This window comes from Nannospalax galili, unplaced genomic scaffold (genome assembly GCF_000622305.1).
Source record: "Nannospalax galili isolate Female #2095 unplaced genomic scaffold, S.galili_v1.0 scaffold28, whole genome shotgun sequence".
Taxonomy (NCBI): Eukaryota; Metazoa; Chordata; class Mammalia; order Rodentia; family Spalacidae; genus Nannospalax; species Nannospalax galili.
Genome location: NW_008359594.1, coordinates 2,222,729 through 2,244,563, shown reverse-complemented (window position 1 = coordinate 2,244,563; position 21,835 = coordinate 2,222,729). Strand labels below are relative to the sequence as shown.

The window sequence follows — 21,835 nt, the reverse complement described above, 5'->3', positions numbered from 1 at the left end:
CATTAATGTGTAAATGGGGTGTAAGAAGTGATCTCAGTTCACCTAGAGATAGGTGCAACTTTTGAGTTAAGGTTCCAACATTGACTTCACACAGTCCTATATCAGCAGGGTGAGCTGAGTGACAGCTAGGTGAACAGGTTGGCTGATAGATTAAGCTGGAGGAGCTCGCAGGCCTGGGGCACACCAGAATCCTGGTGACCTGAGCAGGCCTGAGAGCTGAGATGACAGTGCATGGAGAAGTCTCAGGAAATGGAACTCAGGTCCACTTGTCTGGAGGAGCATGCAGGTCTAGGGCACACAAGAATCCCAGTGACCCAAACAGGCCTGAGAGTTGAGATGGCAGGGTGCCAGGAAATCTCAGGAAAGGTCTTGTTTTTTTTGAGATAGGATTTCACATTATAGCCAAGGGCTAAAATGCATGTGGCCCAGGCTGACCTCAAATTTAAGTTAGTTCTCCTGCCTCAGCTTCCTGAGTACAAGGATTACAGATCTGTGCCACCATGCCCAGCTAAAATATTTTTATTTTATATGCAACTACAAAATAATAAAATTGATACAATGCTAAACAATGTAATTCTTGTTAATTTACATTAATCTTTGCATTTTATAATCCTTTGAATATGTTAACAGAAGATAAATAGAAACCGCTTCTTAGCGGTCTTTTTTGTTTGATTTTGTTTTGTTTTTGAAGAAAAACAGAAATGTTCTTACTAATATAAACTTCACATATGTTCATAAAGGCATTATTAAACAGTAGAGAAGGTACTGAGTATTTAATAACCCTAGGGTTGGAAAAAACAGTAATTTTGAGGAAAAGTTGCATCTATTTACACAGGTGAGTGTGTCTGTTCCACATTTACAATCTGAAAATTAATGTCCATTCCCTTCCAACCAGCTGGAGACCTTTTGTTGTCCGATTAGCCAACGGATCAGAGGTGTGTTCTTTATCTCAAATTCTATCCTGTAGGTGCATAGAAAATTACACAGGAGCTCGTTGTGAAGAGGTTTTTCTTCCAAGCTCCAGCATCCAAAACAAAAGTGACCTGTCCACAGCTGTCGTGGCCCTGGCTGTCCTAGTCGCACTCACCATCGCAGCCCTCTACTTCCTGTGCAGGTAACCAAAGTAGAAATATACTTGTCTTGTTTTGTCTGAGACAGGGTCTTACTATGTAGCCCTAGCTAGCCTGGAGCTCACCATGTAGACCAAGCTGTCCTCAAACTCATGGAGATCCCCTGCCTTTCCCTCCTGAGTGCTAGGATCAAAGATGTGGGCCACAATGAAACATACTTTTGAAAGAAAAAAATGCATAAAATAGTGATTCCACTAATATTTAATATGGTCTTCATTCTATAAATGATTTTCCAGATAGTGTTTCATGTCTGGAGTTCTCTCTAATGAGATTTTGTTATTAAACTAGTAAGTTGTTTTAAAAACATATTTAAAAAAATATTTTTATTTTATGTGTATGAGTGTATTGCCTGCATGTATGTGAGTGCACCCATGTTGTGCAATGACGCAGAGGTCAGAAGAGGGCTTCGGATTCCCCTGGAGCTGGAGTTAAGGACGGTTCATAGCCGCCGTGTGGTTGCTGGGAATCGAACCCGTGTCCTCTACAAGAGCAGTCAGCGTTCTTAACTGCTAAGCCATCTCTCCAGCCCCTAAAAACATCTTAATAAGCAGTCTCAACATGTTCCGTTACTGTCATCATCATTTACATTGACACTTCTAAACTAGTAAGGTTGATACACTCTCATAACAGCAATCTTGCTAAAGTATTTGGGTGGGGTCTGGTTTTTAAAATATTTTTTTTATTTTTATTTTATATGTATGAGTGTATTGCCTGCATGTGTATAAGTGCACCCGTGTCATGCAGTGGTTGCGGAGGTCAGAAGAGGGCCTTGGATCCCCTGGAATTGGAGTTCCAGACAATTGTTAGCTGTCGTGTGGGTCCTGGGAATTGAACCCAGATCTTCTGCAAGAGCAGCCAGTGCTCTTAACCACTGAGACATCTCTCTAGCCCCAGGTGAGGTCTGTTTTAAATAAGCCTTGAATATGAAAAGAAACAGAACAACTCATGCTGTACTTTAAATAAAAATTTAAGACACATGGTTGGTATCTGTGGTCTGCCCCTCTTTTAGTATCTGTTATGTGCTAGTCATTATGAATACAGTGGTAAGCAAAGCAGAAAAGTTCCCTCAGGAGTTGGAGAGCAGGGCATGGGCATGGATTTTATCAAAACACCTTATATACTTATATGTCTGTATGAAATTATCAATAAATTATTTTTTAAAAAAGGTTCCCTCAATTCATAGACCAGATAAATCTAGAGAGATAAAGAAGCAGACAGATAAGGGATACTGGTAACTCACAAGAGAAACAGAAGGAAAATTATTTTCATGATGTGATGCTATACATTAAACATTTTCATTGATTCCTTTTTGATACAGGGGAGACGGGGCCCCCTTTAGGGATCAAATGGACTTAAACAGACACTTTAGAACAAATTTATTAGAATTTAAGGAAAAGATCCTCAGGACAAGCAAGCTATAAATCTTAGCAACTGCCTTGAGGAAGAAAATGGAGGGGAGAAGGAAAAAAAAGCCATAAAACCGTGCTGGTTTAGAGCCAGCATGGACGTTTGATGTGTGGTAGACTAGCAGCTGCATGGGCCGGGGAGAGAGGAAGGCTTTAGAGAAAAAATAAGAAAGTCCAAAATGCTGGGTCTCAAAGTGTTAGGGACAGCATGGTTAGAAAAGAAATACAAAGAAAAAAAGGAGAGGTTACACTTTGCTGAAGAATTCATTAAGCAGGCACACTTATGGAGAGCCACATGTCTATAACCCAGTCCATAAGCACTGTGTGTTTGGGGGGATTGTGGGTAGAAAAAGTTTACTATGTCATTTTATTCACCCTTTTAAATATATGTTTTACTTCACAAACAACTTTCTTGATAGTCATAAAAGTTAAACATTGAAAACCTAAACATTTGGAAAATAGGCATAAATTTAAAAGAAAAGTTGCATTTGTAACATTCTTTTTTAAAAATATTTATTATTTTTATTTTATGTGTATGAGTGTATTGCCTACATGTATGTGAGTGTATCCCTGTAGTGCAATGCCATGGAGGTCAGTAGAGGGCTTCGGATTCCCCTTGAACTGGAGTTAAGGACAGTTTGTAGCCACCATGTGGGTGCTGGGAATCAAACCCAGGTCCTCTGCAAGAGAAGTCAGTGCTCTTAACTACTGAGCCATCTCTCCAGCCCCCATTTGTAACATTCTTACAAGAACATTTTAAAATAAATTTCAAATTATATTGCAATGTGCTTGCAATCATACAGTTTCTTTGTGTGTGTGTGTCTGTGCCTGTGTGTATATGTTCATGTATGTGGGGGTGCGTGTGCACATGTGGGGGGGTGTCAAGGACAGTCTCAGGTATCATTCCTCAAGTGTTACCTTGCTTTGTGATTTTTTTTTTTTTAAGACAGGGTCTTGGCGTGGAACTCACCAAGTGGGCTAGACCCGCTAGCCGATTCCCAGGGACCTGCCTGTCTCTGCTCCCGGGTGTTAGAATTACAAGGGTGTGCCATCATAACCAACTTTTTATTTGTTTGGTTTCTGGTTTTTTGTTTTGTTTTGTTTTCTGACACAGGGTTTCCCTGTAGCCCCATCTGGACTGAAACTTGCTATGTAGGCCAGGCTGGCTGCCTTGATCTCACAGAGATCCACCTGCCTCTGCCTCCCTAGTATTGGGATTAAAGGCATGCGCCACCATGCTGGGCTACACCCAACTTTTTTTGAACATGGGTTTTAAGGATTGAACTCAGGTTCTTTTCATGCTGGCAAGGCAAAGCCTTTATCAACTAAGCATCTCCTCAGCTCTGTTTTCCATTTTGAATGATGGCATAAGGAGAGATAATTTTTCTTGATCTAAACAGAGGCACATGTCTTAATCACAAGAAAATTAATTTAGAAGATAATATAAGTGCTTGTTCTCATTGGAACCAAACATAAGATTTGGGCTGTTGTATAGTATGTGGAATGTATTAAATATGCTTTCCGAAGACTGAAACTAAGTTGAGTGTGGCGGTGTACTCCTGTAATGCCAGCACTTGGGAGAATAAGGCAAGAAAATTGCTGACTTCTAGGCCAGTCTGGCATACAGAACGAGACCCTAACTCCAAAAAAAGGGAAAAATAGGGGCTAGGAAGATGACTTGGTGAGTAAGAGTGGTTGCTGTGCAAGCATGAGGAGCTAAATTTGAATCTCCAGTATCCACATAAAAGCTGGTCATGGCTGCATGTGCCTGTAACCCCATTGTTGGAAGGAGCAGCAGAGACAGGCAGATAGCGGGATCTCACTAGCCAGTCAGCCTGGCTGAAACTGAACTTCAGGTTCAGTGAGAGATCCTGTCTCAAGGGAGTAAGGCAGCGTGGTAAAGGAAGGCACCAGAGGTCCTCCTCTGGCCTAAATGTGCACATGCATGGACTGCATGGACTGCATGCACACACACACACACACACACACACACACACACACACACACGCAGGAAAGAAGGGGAGGAAGGAATGAAAGGAAGGAAAAATGTTTTAAAAATGAAGCCAAATGTGGTGGTGCATGCCTTTAATCCAAGCACTTGGAAGGCAGAAGCAGGTGGATCTCAGTGAGATCAAGCCCAGCCTGATCTACAAAACAAGATCCAGGCCAGCTGGGGTTACAGAAAGACCTTATCTCCCCCCCCCAAAAAAGGAGGATGAAACCAATTAAGGTTTTAGTTGAAAGTGCCTTAAAATGAGGGCATTTTGTGTCCTGTAACTGTGGTGAGTCACCTGTCCTCTTGATCAAGGAGGCCATGGCGACCCCACCAGATGGACCTGAACCAGTGTCCAGTGAACAAGTGTCCAGTATAAAAAGAGGAGGGTCAACAGAGATGAAACGTTTCCTCTATGCATCCAAGCGAAGCCATCCATGGCCGAACAGGACCTTTGACTTACCTTTACATAGATGGAACTGGTAAAAAAGAGGAGCCAGGGGCTGCTCCCAAGCCCATGTTACCCCTGAGGAACAGGTCCTCAAACAACCTTAAGGTAAAAATAAATTGGTTTATCTGGGCCAATTGTAGGGTCTTAAACACCCAAACAGAAAGTATAACCAAAGATTAATAGGGTCAATTTTAGGAGTCCATATGTATAGCTAAAGGCTACATAACAAGAAATAATGCCAGACAAGAAATACCTTCCTTTGAGTTATTGGCCAGCGTGGCCCAAAAGACTCCCAGATAGTAACCCAGCATAGAACTGGGAAAATAAACAGCAGACCCCAATCTTATCTAAAGGAATATTGACAACTGATTGCTGCTAGATGAGGGACAGCTGATGGTCCTAAAACAAGGATCTCTAGATAGGCTGACTAGATTCAGCAGACGGACAAGCACTGGGGAATGGCTGGGGGTGCCAACAGTAACAGTGGACAGTAACAGGGATGACAGAGTATATGGGCTCCAGAGTATGAGGGGGGGAGGCTATGGGAGGGTGCCATTTGGAAAGTGGGTGTATAGATGAATAAGATTGTGTGGGATGTTCTGTATGATATAGACACCAAAAAAAAAAAAAACATTTTAAAAAAGACATATTTGAGGACGAAGCATAAAAATTTACTTCATGTTAAATAGTAGAGGTGATACACATTACTGGTGAAATCTACCTGATGACTTTGTATCCATACTCATGTACTAAGGATCTGAGTATAACTGACTGTGACTAGTAAAAATCAGATACATAGAGATTAAAGACACATGTGCAAACATCTAAGTGTTAGTAGCATTAAAAATATAGGAAACAGCATATTTTAAAATGAAATGGAGATCTTCTTTAAAGGGTAAAAACGCATTCAATTTTATGTCTTACAGGGTTTATACTGAGTTCAATATTGTATAACTCTATTAATTCAACTGTGAACCTAAAAATTTACAGCCACTTTTGAAAGAGATGTATCCTTGCTCTGGAATGTGTTACTGAATATGTTAAAGCTGTAATGAAATGCTTCTTCTAATCATGTGGTCATTAAATTTTAAAAAATGAGGGCATTTTGAACTGTCATAACTTAGTAGATGGTGCTACCTGAATGAGGTCCAAAATGTTCTTCTCCCATTGCAAAATCCCTGCTAGAATCAGTGTTTCAAGAGTGGAAGTGAGTGTGCTTTTAGAAGATGCCATTTTGCTGTGGCAAAATAACTTGAATCCATTTTCACTAATGTAAGTTAATACTTTGATATTGACATATTGAAAAAATTAAAGCAACTTTACATTTCAATGTATATTTAGTGTTTAAAGGAGTTTTTAAATTTAACATGGTCACATAAATTATAACCTATATTAGTTTATAGTCAGATGACCTAAAAACTGATGAACTTTAGGTTAAAAATAAGTTTACTTTTGTTTTTTTTAAAGCAATACAATATTTATTTATTTTATGTGTATGAGTATTTTACCTACATGTATGTAAACATTCCTGTGTTGTGCAATGCCCACAGAGGCCAAAAGAGGGTATCGGATCCTATGGAACTGGAGTTTCAGGTAGTTGTTAGCTGCCATGTTGTGCTAGGAACAGAACCCAGGTCCTCTGCAAGAGCAGTCAGTGCTCTTAAGCATTGAACCATCTCTTCAGCTCCTAAAAATTAGTTTTTAATGCTATTAATAGGATTGTTCACTAAAGCCATCTCACGTCACACAGAAGGGTTCACTAATAGTGGAAACTAATCTCTGTAACAAAAACATAACCCAAAAGTAGAGCAGCTGTGCTCTGTTAAAGAAAAAGGCTCAATGAAAGGAGAGCATCTTGGTTTCCTTCAGGTGACCTCCCTGTGCTGACACATTCGTTAAGTGAGGGACATGGCTTTAGAGCAGCCCTAATAATTTTGTTTTGTGGAAAGAAAATAAACTTCCAAATAATCAAGCTTAACTTTATTTCCGATTCTTCTGACATACTTTCCAATTACCCATTTTCCATTTGTATTTCTCTTTGATACTAGGAAGGGCCACATTCAGAGGGCCAGTTCAGTCCAGTGTGAGCTCAGCCTGGTAGAGACAAGCAGCACCAGTGTCCACCACAGTGAGTAAATGCCAAATGCAATGTTTAGAGTCAGAGGTGAGATCATTGTTGTTGTATGTGGGGATTTATGTTCACAGACATTCCAAAAGTTTGACCCTAAAAATTTTTCCATGGATTTTGTGCTAATTATTATTTTGCATATAAGGATAAATTTCTTACTAACAATAAATTAAAAGTAATATTTTTCAGCTGGGCGTGGTGGTGCACACCTGTAGTCCCAGCACTTGGGAGGCAGAGGCAGGTGGATCTCTGTGAGTTCAAGGCCAGCCTGGTCTACATAGTGAGTTCCAGAACAGCTGGGGCTACAGGGAGACCCTGCTTCAAGAAGACAAAAAAAAAAGTAATATTTTTCTCAAAATAAATATGTGAAATGATGTGAATTTCAATATGTTGTTAGTTACAATGTGGTAAAACAGAGCTGAGAAACAGGCTTCCAGAAACATTCTAAAGTGGGCTGTATGTGGAAAGGAGTGTTACCCAAAAGGATAAAAAAGTATTTGGGAAACCTGTAGACAAGTGAATTTTTTAATCTGTCTTGAGTGTTCTAGCTAAAATAGACTAGCAAGCACTGGATTTGCTTCCTCTTACTTGAAAACAATGAAAAATGGACAAAATTTATGAAGCAACAGTTTTTAAGCCATTGACATTGGGCAGTAGTGGACTGTGACCCAGAGATGGGAGGTGAGCAATGGAGTTTTCATTATGGACTGGATGTGGGAGCTAAGGCTAAGCCTGGCAGATTTCCTGAGTTAGGAAGAAGGAGCTGAGAAGCCTCACAGATTAGAGGTACCTAGTACTCTCACAGGGTCACAGAAAGTAGTGTCCATTGAGGAGACTAACAGCATCACTGTTCCTGGGGTTCTAGGGAGAGTACACAGGAGGACAAGTTCTCAGTAGTAAGGATAACTAGTCCTGGGTTAAGGGCTGTTCCAATCTGCCCAACAAACCGTAAAAGCATGACCTGGCAAAATCAAATTGTGCCTGAATAAGTACATCCTAGATTAAAGCTCAAGAATGTAGAAAATGATCTAGTTCTCAACAGGTAAAATTCATCAAGTCTCACATTTAATAAAGAATTATTGACTGCATGCAGACAATGCATTTAAAAATGAGATTCACTGGAACATTGAAACTCACATAGATGTTCAAAATAGCAAGCACATTAAGTGGCTATTACAAAACTATCCCATATATTGTAAACTTAAATATAGAACTGAGGATGTATATAGCTCAGAAGTACAGTGCTTGCCTAGGATGAGTGAGATCTGAGTTTGATCCCCAGCATTGAAAAAGAAAGTCAAGACATGGAAGATATTTTTAACCACCTGAATTAAACTTTCATAAATGAAAATTAGGATGTGGTAATAAGAAAACACTATAGTATCAGATGACAAGCTACAGAAAAAAAAATGATGTGATGCTTGGTAGTGCATGCCTTTGATCCCAGCATTCAGGAGGGAGAGGCACACAGATTTCTGTGAGCTTGAGACCAGCCTGGTCTACATAGTGAGTTCCAGGCCAGCAGGGGCTGCAGGGAGACCTTGTCTCAAAAAGTTTCCCCCAAATGGTGTAGTATTGCTATCAAGACAGATATAGTTCCATGGAACAGAATTGGGAGTTCAGAAGTAATCCCTCACATGTGTAGAAGTTCATTTTTTTAAAAAGGTACCAAGACAGCTCATTGGAGGAAATCATTGTTTTTTTTAATAGAAGAATGCATTTAATAGAAGAATGCATTAATTTTTAATAAAAGAATGCATTTAAACCCCTTCATATTATATGTAAAAGTTAACTCAAATTGTATCAAAAAAACCTAAATGTAAGATTCAAAACCATGTAATTCTTAATAAAAAACATAGGTATAAATCTTTGTGATTATATAAGTGCATCTTAGATCAAAGCTCAACAGTATAGAAAACGATCTAGTTCTCAACAGGTAAAATTCATCAAGTCTCACATTCAATAAAGAATTATCAACTACACACAGGCAATGCATTTAAAAATGAGATTCATTGGAACACTGAAACTCATATAGATGTTTGAAATAGCAAGCACATTAAATGATTATAAAGATTTATTCCTAAAAGATTCTAGGATATGACTCCAAAAGTACAAGCAATAAAAGAATAAATTGTTTCATCATCAATTTAAAAAATCCTTTCTGATTCAAAGGATACCTTTGAGAGAGTAAAACGATAACCCATGGAGTGGCAGAAAAGTTTTTTAAAACTTACATTACAATAAGGTATCTGTAACAACAGTAAATAAAATACTTATCACTCTATTATGAAAAGGCAAATAATCCAAATTTAAAACGAAGGATCTGAAAAGAGACTTCTCCTAAGAAGACATAAATGACCAATAAGCACATGAAAAAGTGCTGATCATTGGCCATCAGACAAGATGGCTTAGCAGGTAAAGACACTTGCTGTCAAACCTGACCACCTGAGTTGGGTCACCAGGACCCACATGGTAGAAGGAGAGAACCAATTCCCAAAAGTTGTCCTCTGACTTCCACAAACATGGCACTATGGCAAATGTGTATACACACACACACACACACACACACACACACACACACACATAAATAAATGCAGTAAAAGTTTAATACACAATGCAATATCCTTCATTCCCATGAGGATGGTTATATATTGTATGCAATTTGCAAAAGTTCAATAAAAAATTAAAGCAGATGTAAATCAAAGAAGTGACTAAATAAAAAATACAAAGAATCCTCCCCCTCCCCCCAAAAAAGAATAACATGGACTGAGGTGCTAGCTTAGTTGGTAAAGTGCTTGCTGTTCAAGATGAGGACCTAAGTACAAATCTCCAGCACCTACTTAAAAATTTAGGTACAGTGATATGCAAATGTACTGCCAGTGCTGGAGATGTAATGACAGGAGGATCCCAGGGCTTGCTGGCCCACCAGTCCAGCTCAGTTGGTGAGCTTTGGGTTTAGTGAAGGATCTTGTCTCAAGAAATAAGCTGGAGAGCAGTCGAAGAAGTCATGTTGACTTCTGGCCTTTACATGCACTTGCATGTGTACACACACAGGATTTATACAGATATGTAGATACACACAAGAAAGTTAAACAATGATGTAGGAAAATTAAACCCATCACATTGCAAGTAGGAATGTATAATTAGTGCAGCTACTTTGGAAAACAGTCTGACAGTTCTTCAAAATGTTACCATGACGCAGCAGTGCTGCCCAAAAGAAATGTAGTCATATAAACGTGCACATGAATGTGCAGCATAATTTAGAATATCTCTGTGTTAGTTACTCCTTCGCTGTGATAAAACACCATGACCAAGGCAACTTACAGACGGGAGAGTTTATTTGGCTTAGAGTTCCAAAGGGGTTAGAGTCCATCATGGTGGGGGAGGCATGACAGCAGGAGGTGACCAGAGCAGAAAGCTGAGTGTTCACATCTTCAAACAGGCACAGGAAACAGAGTGAGACAGGCCGGAAGTGGGCATGACTATGAACTCTCATGGCCCACCCCCAGTGATGTGCTTCCTCCAGCATGGCCACACCTAAAGGTTCAATGATCACACATACCCCAAACAGCATCACAAAATGGGGACCAGGTATCCAAATACTTGGAGCTATGGGGGGCACTCAAACCACCAGTCTCCAAAGTAGAAATTACTCAAATACTATCATTGAAAACTTGGAAACTCAAAAGAAGCCATCCACAATCACATATTTCATAACTCCTGTTACATGAAACGTCCAGGATAGGCTAGTTGTTACAGAGACAGAAAGCAGATTAATGATTGGCTAAGAGTGAGGGAGTTGGAGGAAACTGGGGTATTAGATGGTTGATGGCTAAGGGATCAAAGCTTACTTTGGGAGAATGAAACTATTCCAAGTTTGATGATGGTGACAATTGCACAGCTCTGAATACTGAAAGCCACTAATTAACTGGGTGAATGGTATGGTGTGTGAATTACATTCAGTAAAGCTATAAAAACAAATCAATAACTGAATCAGAAAAAAATAGAAGGTAAGTAGAGATTTTACAGCACACAGAAGCTAAAAGCTGAGTGGTTTGTCATCCCCAGACTCACAGTAAATAAATGTTTAAGGAAGTCCCTCAATCCAAAGGGTTTTGAAATCCAGATGGAAATATGGATTTACATAAAGGAATGAAGAACACTGGAAATGACATCTGTCTGGGCAAATATATCCTTTTCTTACTATTCAAGTCTCCATAAGAGATAATTGACCATCAAAAGCAACATAGTCTGGGGTTTTACACTATACGTAAAAGCTAAATATATAATAGCAAACTACAAAATTGGGACAGGCAATGGAATATCCTATTGTAAGGTTTTCGTGCTGCATGTCAAGCAGCATGCTACTATTTGAAGGGAGATTGTCATAGATGTATGCTGTAAACCCAGATGCAACCTCTAAAGGTCTAAATTCCCCAATATGAAAGTATAGGTTATAATTTATGTTTAAATTATGCATAGATTAAAACTGCTATATGTGGAGCCTGGGGAGATGACTCAGTTGATAAAGAGCTTGCTGGCAAGCATGAGAAACAGAGTTCAGACTATCCACACACATGTCAAAAACCTGGGCAAGGGGCCAGAGAGATGGCTCAGTGGTTAAGAGTGCATACTCCTCTTGCAGAGGACCCAGGTTTGGGTCCCAGCACCCACAATCCAGTGGCTCACAACCTACTGTAACTCCAACTCCAGGGGATCCAACACTCTCTCTGGCCTCTGAAATTACTTGCACTCACATGCACATGGCCACACAAAGACACACACATATACATAATTAAAAATGGAATAAATCTTTATTTGAAGCTGGGTGTGGTGGCATGCTCCCGTAACTCCTAGTATGCATAGGAGGAGGCAGAGACAGGAGGATTCCCCAGGGCTCACTGGCCAGCTATTCTAGCTGAATCAGTGAGTTCAAGGTTCAGCGAGAGATCCTGTCTCAAAAACTAAGGTGAAAAGCGATTGAGGAAGACATCAGACATGACTCTCTGACCTCCACACTTATGCACATGCCTGCACATGCACATACAAATATGTACATACAAATATAACCATAGACAAACAAGCTATTATATACTCCCCATGATAAATGTGCTTTAAGTCTTAAGACACAAATAAATGAATCTTTATTCATTCATCAGTGTTGCTGTGCCATTACTGGAGTGATTGGACCAATGAGATGGCTCAGCACATAAAAGGCACTTGCCACCAGTCAATCCTGAGTTCAATCTCCAGGACTCACATTGTGGAAGGAGAGAACTGACTCCCTCTGAACTCCATACGTGCACCATGATGCATGCAGACTCCCTACCCCACTCCCAATATAAAAAATAAAATGGAAAACAAAATTTAAAGCTAGAGTGGTACTGAACATGGTGTCACATACCTATAATCCCAGTAATTAAGAGGCACAGAAGGAGAATTGTGAGCTCAAGGCCAGCCTGGGCTACACAGGAAGACCATGTCTCCAAAACTTCTTAAAAATACTTTTATTTGGGGCTGGAGAGATGGCTCATCGGTTAAGAACACTGGTTGTTCTTGCAGAAGACCCAGGTTCTATCCCAGCACCCATATGGCAGCTAACAACTGCCCATAACTCCAGTTCCAGGGCATCCAACGACCTTTTCTCTCTGTCCTCTGTGGGCATTGCATGACATGGGTACACTTACATACATGCAGGCAATACATGCATACACAAAAAAATAATAATTTTTTTAAAAAAAGGACATTCTCAAAACAACAATCCCATCTCTACCTGAAAAACTTATTTTAAAAAATTAAATTCAAAGTAAGAAAAAGGACATTAATTAAACTAGTATAGAAATCAGTAAAGTGGGAAATGAAAGAATAGAGAAATTAAAAAAGTTAAAGTAACCAAAAGCTAGTCCTTTGAGATCAATAAAAAAATTAAACCTTTAGGCATACTGATAAGACAGAAATTAGCAATCTCCAAAAAAGTTCAGGTGATATTCCTACCAACACTACAAATACAATAATATGAGATTTAGCATAATTTATATTAAATAGACCAACTCTTTGAAGAACAGAAACTGCCAAAGAGCTAATTCAAGGGGTTGGGGACGTAGCTCGGTTGGAAGCATACTTGCCTAGCATGCAAGATGCCCTGGGTTCTGTCCACAGCACCACATAAAACCAAGCATGGTTATGCACACCTATAATCCCAGCACTTGTGAAGTTCAGGCAGGAAGATGAGAAGTTCAGGACTATTCTCAGCTACATCAAGGCCAACCTGGGCTACATGAGATCATGTTTAAAAAAAAAAAAAGCCTTGAGGGCCCTATGGAGAGTTAAAAGTTGTGAAGAAATGCTGATTGAGATGGTAATAATTCATGTTTCAATAAAAAAGGGATGCCTGGCGTGGTGGCACATGCCTTTAATCCCAGCACTGGGAGGCAAAGGCAGGTGGATCTCTGTGAGTTCTCAAGTAGTCCCATATCCAGTGATTGAATTTGCACATAGAAACTTCCATAATGACAATTTCAGGCCCAAATGGTGAAATTAAACCAAACTTCCAAGGAAAAAATTATTCTACTCAAACTCTTACAAAAGCGAATACAACCTATGAGACCAGCTAACTAGTAGTTTAACAGTGCAAGATAGATGATTAATATTAAAAAGTAAATTGTGCTTCTAAATATCAGTAACAACTGGATATAGGAACTTTAAAAACTATTTGCCATTTTTAAGAGCACCTCAAAATATGCAGGGGTACAGCTAACAAAAGCAGTGAAACGCAGGAAGCAGTGCCGAGGGAGGAAACGGAGATCCACGTGCACAAGGGTGCTGTGCTGATAGGTTTGGAGAATGTGATGTTTTTGAGATACCAGTTTGTAAGGTGGGCCTGGTTGTGCATGTTTTTAATCCCAGCACTCTGGAGGAGAGGTAGGTGGATCTCTGTGAGATCAAAGCCAGCCTGGTCTTCATAGTGACCCTGTCTGAAAGACTGGAAAAAAAAAAAAAAAGATGCTGGTTCTCTTCAAATTGACCCACAGATTCTGTGCCTTCACAATAAAAATCCTAACAGGTGTTTTGTAATGACTGACAGTATGGCTCTACCATATAGCTTCATTAAAGGTGTGCACCACCACAACAAGCTGGAACTTTTAAAAAGATTTTAGAGCCGGGCATGGTGGCACAGCCTTTAATACCAGCACTCGGGAGGCAGAGGCATGCGGATCTCTGTGAGTTCAAGGCCAGCCTGGTCTACATAGTGAGTTCCAGGATAGCTGGGGCTACAGGGAGACCCTGTTTCAAAAAGACAAAAAAGAAAGATTTATTTTAATTTATGTGTGTTTGTGTGTATCTGTGTGTGCTTGATTGTATGTGCCCACGAGTGCATGTACCCATGGGGCCACAAGAGGGTATCAGATTGCCTGTGGCTGGAGTTACAGTTGGTTGTGAGCCACTTTATGTAAGCGCTGGGAACTAAACCTTGGCCCTCTGCAAGAGCAGCAAGTTTGAGTTATTTGTAAAGACAAGTGTATAAAACAAAAAGAAGGGGCTAGGGAGATGGCTCAGTGGTTAAGAGAGCTTGGCTGCTCTTGCAGAATACTGGAGTTCAGTTCCTAGTTCATTTGGGATGGCTCACATGTAACTCCAGTTCCAGGGGGATCTAATACTTCTGGCCACTGTGTGCAGACATATTCATGTGCACATATCCACATACAGACCCACACAGAGACACATTATTTAAAATAATAATTAAAGAAAAAGCATAGGAAGTGATCTTATAGCCTTTCTATATACAAAAATATATCTTAAGCTGAAGAGAATTTTTAACTCAAATTGCCTTTCTTTTTTATCTTTGGTTCCTTGTTCATTTATTTTGAGATGAAGTCACACTCTATAACCCATGCTGCCCTGGAACTATGTATCCCAGGCTGGCTTCAAACTTGGAACAGTCTTCCAAGTGCTGACATTACAGATGTGAACCACCATGTCTGGCTTAAATGGACATTTAGAATTTTTTATTGATTCGAGAATTTCACACAATGCACTGTGATAAAATTCAAGCCTCCTCCCACTTCTCCACCTTCACCTTAGTATACCCCCTGACTTCATGTCCTCTATTATTAGTTACTTTTTTGTGGGGGTCTTTTTGAGACAGGGTCTCCCTGTAGCCCCAGCTGTCCTGGAACTATGTAGACCAGGCTGGTCTTGAACTCACAGAGATCCGCCTGCCTCTGCTTCCCAAGTGCTGGGATTAAAGGCGTGCACTGCCACACCCAGCTAGGTGCTTCTTTTAAAAAGGCCTATCAAGTCTAATCTTTGTTTCCAAAATGCTCTTGGGTGTGGGTCTATCCCTTCGAGTTTAGTCAACCTATCAGGTGATATACCAGTAAGGAAAATTGACTCCCTCTTCCAGCAGTTATCAGTTGCCAGTAGATCCTCAGCTACGACTGGGATTGCTTGCCCACTTCCCCCATCCATGCTGGATTTTTGTCCAACTTGGGTTTTCAAAGGTCTTGTGAATGCTGTCACAAGCACTGTGGGTTCATATGTACAACTGTCCTCTGGTGTCCAGACAGCACAGTTTCCTTATATTCTTCTACCACCTCTGACTCTTCAAATCTTTTTGTCCCCTCTTCTACAATGATCCCTGAGCCTTGGGATGAGAGGGTTGATATAGGTGTCCCATTTATGGCTGAGCACTCCACAGTCTTATTCTCTGTACGTTGACCAGTTGTGCAGCTGTAAGTTAATTGCCATCTGCTGCAAGAACATTTTCTGGTGAGAGTTGAGAGATGCACTAATCTAGGGACATAATAAGTCATTAGGAGTAGGTTTAATACTGTGTCTATTTCACAGAATAATAGTAAGTTCTCCCCTATGACCTGTGACCTGTCTAGCCACAGGTTCTTGGCCCTGATAACAATGTCATGTATGGACTCCATCTTGTGAAGCAGGCCTTAAATCCAATTAGAAGATGGTTGGTTGCCCCTATAATAGTCATGCCACTATTGCACCAGAGTTGTGGGGGGTGGGGTTGTCAAGCCAGTTGTTATTGTAGTTCACAGCGTTCACAGCTGGGTGAGGTTGATGATTACCTTTCTCTACCAGTAACATGCACAGCACCTTCTAGTACTATGAAAGCCAGCCAGCAGAGATGAAGCTTTCAGATGAGTACCAACTTGATGGCTCTTTGTTCTATGACTCACATATGTAATATCTTCAGCAATACAGTCTTACTATCAATTCCTGACAGGTAACCAAGTGCAATGGTGCAATGGTAATGTCCAGTATTGTTTGAGGGTCTATAGGACCTCCCTGGTCATCAACTCCAAAAGAGGGAGTTAAACTGACATCTTTTAATGGAGGGAAAAAAAGATCATAACACTACCTAAAGCCAAAGTAAAATGTGAAGCTCAGCCTGAGAAATTGGCACATTTTCAAGGTCAGGTACTATTGTAATCTAAGGCCATAATGGAGCAAAGGTGAAAAGATCTATGTTAGGAAATAAAGGCTGGGTTTTCAGATGAGTTTGTTACACAGACTAGGACTTGCTTAATAATGGCACCTGGTGCTTGTGTTATGAAAATATAAGATTATATTTTGAAACTTAGTAGTGATGATACCACATCTTGAAGCCTTATTTTAGTTAACTGGCTACCCTAACAGTTTTGTTCACATTGTCCTTGTGATTCTTAGGGGGCCTTCCTTACTTGTTCACAAAGAGAACCTACAGCCCGAAGTCCCAGCACATACTACATTGTTCACCTCCCTACTATAGTAATGCCCTCACACCAAAAATACCAGCCGTTAAATGGAAAGCACTGTAATTGCTTAATCAGCAACATCCTATGCCCATGTATATCAGCCACTGTGACTGGTACTATAGATGTGTCAATGTGTATGATGGAGATAGGTGGTGCTCATTCTCCCCCACAGAGGAAGGTGGAGGCTTAATGATCAAGCTGTATATCTGGAAGCTGGTAGAGTAAGAATTTACTCGGGCTTCCAAACTCATGTTTTTCCTCTTTTCTGTTTAGTGTGTGTTTGGTAGGTATGTGCAGAGGTCAGGGGACAGTGTTACGGAGTTCTCCTACTCATTATATGGATTCTGGGGACTGCACTTAGGTTATGAGGCAGAAGCCTTTATTCTCTAAACCATCTCGCTGGCCAAACCCATGCTTTTCTCTTTTTTTTGAGACAAGGTCTTTCTGTAGCCCCAGCTGGCCTGGAACTCACTATATAGACCAGGCTGGCCTCAAACTCACAGAGATCCGCCTGCCTCTGCCTCCCAAGTGCTGGGATTAAAGGCGTGTGCCACCATGCCCAGCCTTTTTTTTTTTTTTAAATCTTTTTGAAGCAGGGTCTCCCTGTAGCCCCAGCTGTCCTGGACTGTAGACCAAGCTGGCCTTGAACTCACAGAGATCCGCCTGCCTCTGCCTCCCAAGTGCTGGGACTACAGGCATGCGCCACCACACCCAGTGCTTTTCTTAATATACTTGGGTTTCCACAGGCATGGGTAAGATCCTTGGGGATCACTGGCTGGCTAGAGCTATTTTTGTTCCAAGGATTTTAGTCCTTGTGTTTGGTGTTTCCTTCTGTATTTTCCATGTTACCTTTGTTAGTGACCCACTCTAGTACTCTTCCCCGTCAAGCAGCCCTTTGTAATTTTGTGTATCTTAGATCACCAAGCTTGTTAGAACTTTTGTTGATAGAAAATGGGTAGAAAGGCAGCAGTGAGGCACTTGTGAGACCAGGATGGGGATGCAGATACAACTGAGTTCTGGTAGAGTGGCAGCTGGTGGCAGGTATGGATGTTCTAGGTAAGTTTACCTCAGAACAATAGCAAACAAAGGCTGTGGTTTTATGAATATGAATAGGAGATAAGCATAGGTAGGTGTGCTCATGAAGGAGAATCAGAATGGACAAATCTCACATGCTGTTTTCCATAGGTCACAGAGAACACTGAAGAAACATCTATGAAGGCATTACTGCTTTCATCTCAAAGGCTGGAAATGAAACCATAAGGTAAATGAAATGACCAGTTTAGTCGTCTTTCCTTAAACATAATACTTGGTAAACGGTCCTATCACAGGCAGCCTGTTTGTTGAAAGGCACAAGTGCTTCTGTGTGTCCATCAGCTTATATGCCACTGATCAGTAGCGAGGGAGAACAGCGTACTGTGCAAGGCACAACATGATCAATCAAACCAGAGAGAAATCCTTAGTGATGATGATGGTCTTAAGAAAAAAAAGATGAAAGTCCTCTTAGTGCAAGAAATGGCTGGTTTAGGGGTCACAAAACACCTTACTTTTCAGTGTTCATCTAGCTCCAGATACAGATGGAAAAGCTATACTCACATTTTACCTGCCCATTAGGAAAAGCAGATGGCTACATCTGTGTATTTTTAATACTGATGAATGGGCTCTGTTAGCAGCAATTAATTTCAAGGATCTGAATCTCAAGGGAAGAAACACCAAAGTTGAAGACTAGAAAAGAGAACTAATTCTCAGTTCAAATACCAGAAGACATTTAGGACTGTTGTTCTTAGTACATGGGTTGTAAGTTTCATTTGACCTGTTCTTAATGCATGATTTTGCAGAATGCCAATTTCATCTTTTTAGAAGTGCTACTAATTGGTGCCAATTTCTCCATTTTTTAAACATAACTTTTTTTTAAAGTTAAACAGACAAAAGACAGTAGCAGCTTCTAGGAACGTCTTACAGAGCTCTGGGACTGGTGAGGTGTTGCGGAAAGATAGAACCATCCATCCCTGAGCCTGCCTGACAGACTGGTGGTGTACTTGCTGCCTTTTCTGTCACGTCACCCAGCGCAGGCTTTGTAAGTTACACTTTTGTCACTAGCGAGATTTATCCATTAATTCACTAGCATTCATTGTTTAACAAACAGCCATGCATGGGAGCCTCCATATTTTAAACTAAGACTTTTAGAAAAGCAGCCAAGTTAAGAGTTTCACTTTACAGTGGTTCCATTTATGACTTTCATACTCTACAGTGTGAAAATTGTATACATTCAACAGAAACTATACTTTGAATTTTTATCATTTCCCAAACTCAGAATGTATGGTGAGATGCCCTCATGTGGTGCTAACCATCAGCAGCAAACCATCTTGTGATCCTAGTCAGGCGGTGATCCAGATGCTCACAAGCTTCATGGGCTGTGTGGCTAAGCTATAGGTTTGGTAGGTGATGTATTAAATGCATTTTTGATTCATGAATATTCTCAACTTACAGGTTTGGCAGGATGTGCCCCCATAATAAGTCAAGGCACCTGTACAAGAAAGCTGAGCAGGCTGGGTAGCTCCCACATGCCCCTCTCTACCAAGCAAGCACCTTACACTAGCAGGGCACATTAGCAATGAGCTAGTACTGATACAGTTGTATTAACTGAAGTTCAAAGTTGAAAGTTCTTTTATATTGCCTTATGAGTTTTTGACAGGTTCTTACTACATATTCACGATTACATGTCTCCTTGCGCTAGATAACCCTGCTGTACTACATGTTCAACTCTTGCCCATCTCTTGATAAATCTCTCAATGAACCTCCAAAACCATTAGTGTCTTCATTTTGCATTTTTGAGTCTTGAACTAGGACCATACAATACACGTTACCAAACTGGCTTCATTCACTTAGTAGTATGTTTATGATTCTGTTCCTCTTGAGCTCACAGCTGCATATTTTTCCTATTTGTGTGTTAATAGTTGCAATGAATTTTCCTTCTTGGTGGTTTTACAATTAGTTTTATTGTTGTAAAATGTTACGATACTCTGTTTTAAACCTCTCTGAAGTGTACAACTCTGTGGCATGAAAAATACTGACATGTGGAGCCATCATTACAGAATATTTTCATGATCCCACACTGATCTTTACCTCTTCAACAGTAAGTCCCCATTACTAACACCCCCAAAACCCAACAGAAAGTAGTCATACGGTACTTGTCCTTTGTGACTAATTTAACATGTTTTCAAAGCACATCCTCACCAGGATTTCATTCCTTTAAAAATGGCTCAACAATTCACTGTATGGATACACCTCATTCTATCTACCCATGCAGAAGGGCTATAGCTGTACAGCACAATCTACAGAACTATTCCACTTTATCCGGTTTATGGATGAGGACTAGGCTTCTACTGCTTCAAGAAACAGCCTGCCACAGGGTGTAGGGGTGACTAAAAAACATCACAGAACTCCGCTACCATTTTGAAGACTGGTTTCTTGGTTGGGCATTCTTTTTGTTGCTGTGAACCTGTTTTCTGGAGTTCATCAAAGCTAGCTCATGCAGTCTGCTTATATTTGTTGCTGTTTCTGTTGGGGGAATCAGAGCATGGAACATCCAAGTGCATCTTTTTTGCTGATAACTCTGATCAGTTATGGTATACTCCTGTAACTCTGGTAACACAGGACTCTGAACAGGACATGTGTTTTGAGTAAATGTAGGGTGACTGAATTTTGGCTAGCAAGAAAAATGTTACAACAGGGGTCTCAGTTTTTCTCAATCTGACTCTCTGTATTTGAAACCAACATGCTTTGTTTTTGCTTGTTGATGACTTGAGCATAAATGGGGACAAAAACTTGTATAAAATCAAAGTATTCCTCTTTTCATACCAAAACATTAATGACCTCATTGGCGTCTGCCAATGTTTTTGCTTTACAGCACGTTCTAGAAACTTGTTTCCAGATGTGGCAAGGGCAGAAGTGAAATATATACAAAAACACCCCCCTGTAAAGGATCAATAGTAAAATAGCTTTCTAATAACATTACACAACAGAGGTATTAATTTGCTCATTAAACAAGATTTTATTTAGATGCCCACTGTACTTCATTAGTTCCATTAAACCAACTCACATACCCAACTTCTACAACTGAAAATCATGTTAGTCATTTAAATTTCATTGTCTTTCAGAGGATCTGAATTTCTGCTTCCACCAAAACTGAACTTATAGTGATGCTAATTTGAGCCACACATTGTGGGTATAAAATGACAAGGTATTTTTTTACAGAAAAGTTTCACCAACTTCACACAAAGCTCTCAGAGTTCTAAAGATTATTCTATTGTAATTCCATGTTCATTTCATTAAATATATAATACATCTTCACTGCTGGCCTCCTAGTCTGAGAAGACCCAGGTTTAAACACAGCTGAGAAAACTGAAGGAGTAAGGCCCCTTACTGCAGACACACACACCTCATTATGTATCTGCCTGCTGTACCCATTTCTGGTCCTCAACTCCAAGTTCCACTTCCCTCTGATCAAGGGGAATGGAAATGTGTTCCTTCAAGCAACCTTTTTCAAAAGAAACCTATAGCCCCAGAAATGTTTTTGTTTTGAAAAGTATATGGAGAAATCAGTTTCCCAATTCCTTCATTAAGTAAAACATTGTACAACCTTATCCTCACAAGGAAAGACAGTTTGGTGTGTGAACGCACACCTTTTGTGCCCACGGCAGTTTTTTCATGTGCTTATTTTTGCAGTTGCACAAATAACTGCAGTAGTTGCCATTTCTAGGCATTTTAGTTTTTTTTTTTGACAAACCAGTTACTGTTTCTTAAATGCCTGCTTTTAAGACAAGACTGAAATAAGCAAGCCAGACAGTTACATTTCACAATCTCAGGGTCCAAGAGGCAGGGAGAAATCTTACTGTTAACATTATCGGTTTTCACTGAGAGACATCTCCACTTTCTACTTTGTACTAAGGTTGCAACTGTATTTTATTGTCCA

At 40.2% G+C, this 21,835-nt stretch overlaps 1 protein-coding gene across 9 annotated transcripts in view; it reads left to right on the top strand.

Annotated features, from left to right (window-relative positions):
- The window catches only part of Nrg4 (neuregulin 4), a 218,543-nt gene that overhangs the window by 190,620 nt on the left and 6,088 nt on the right, over window positions 1-21,835 (top strand). For all 9 annotated transcript variants that reach the window (XM_029558813.1, XM_029558820.1, XM_029558819.1 and 6 more), the window contains 3 exons: window positions 968-1,114; window positions 7,029-7,108; window positions 18,049-18,124. In XM_029558813.1, coding sequence (XP_029414673.1) covers window positions 968-1,114; window positions 7,029-7,108; window positions 18,049-18,065 — 244 coding nt within the window. In that variant the 3' untranslated portion in view covers window positions 18,066-18,124. The remainder of the gene's footprint in view (window positions 1-967; window positions 1,115-7,028; window positions 7,109-18,048; window positions 18,125-21,835) is intronic.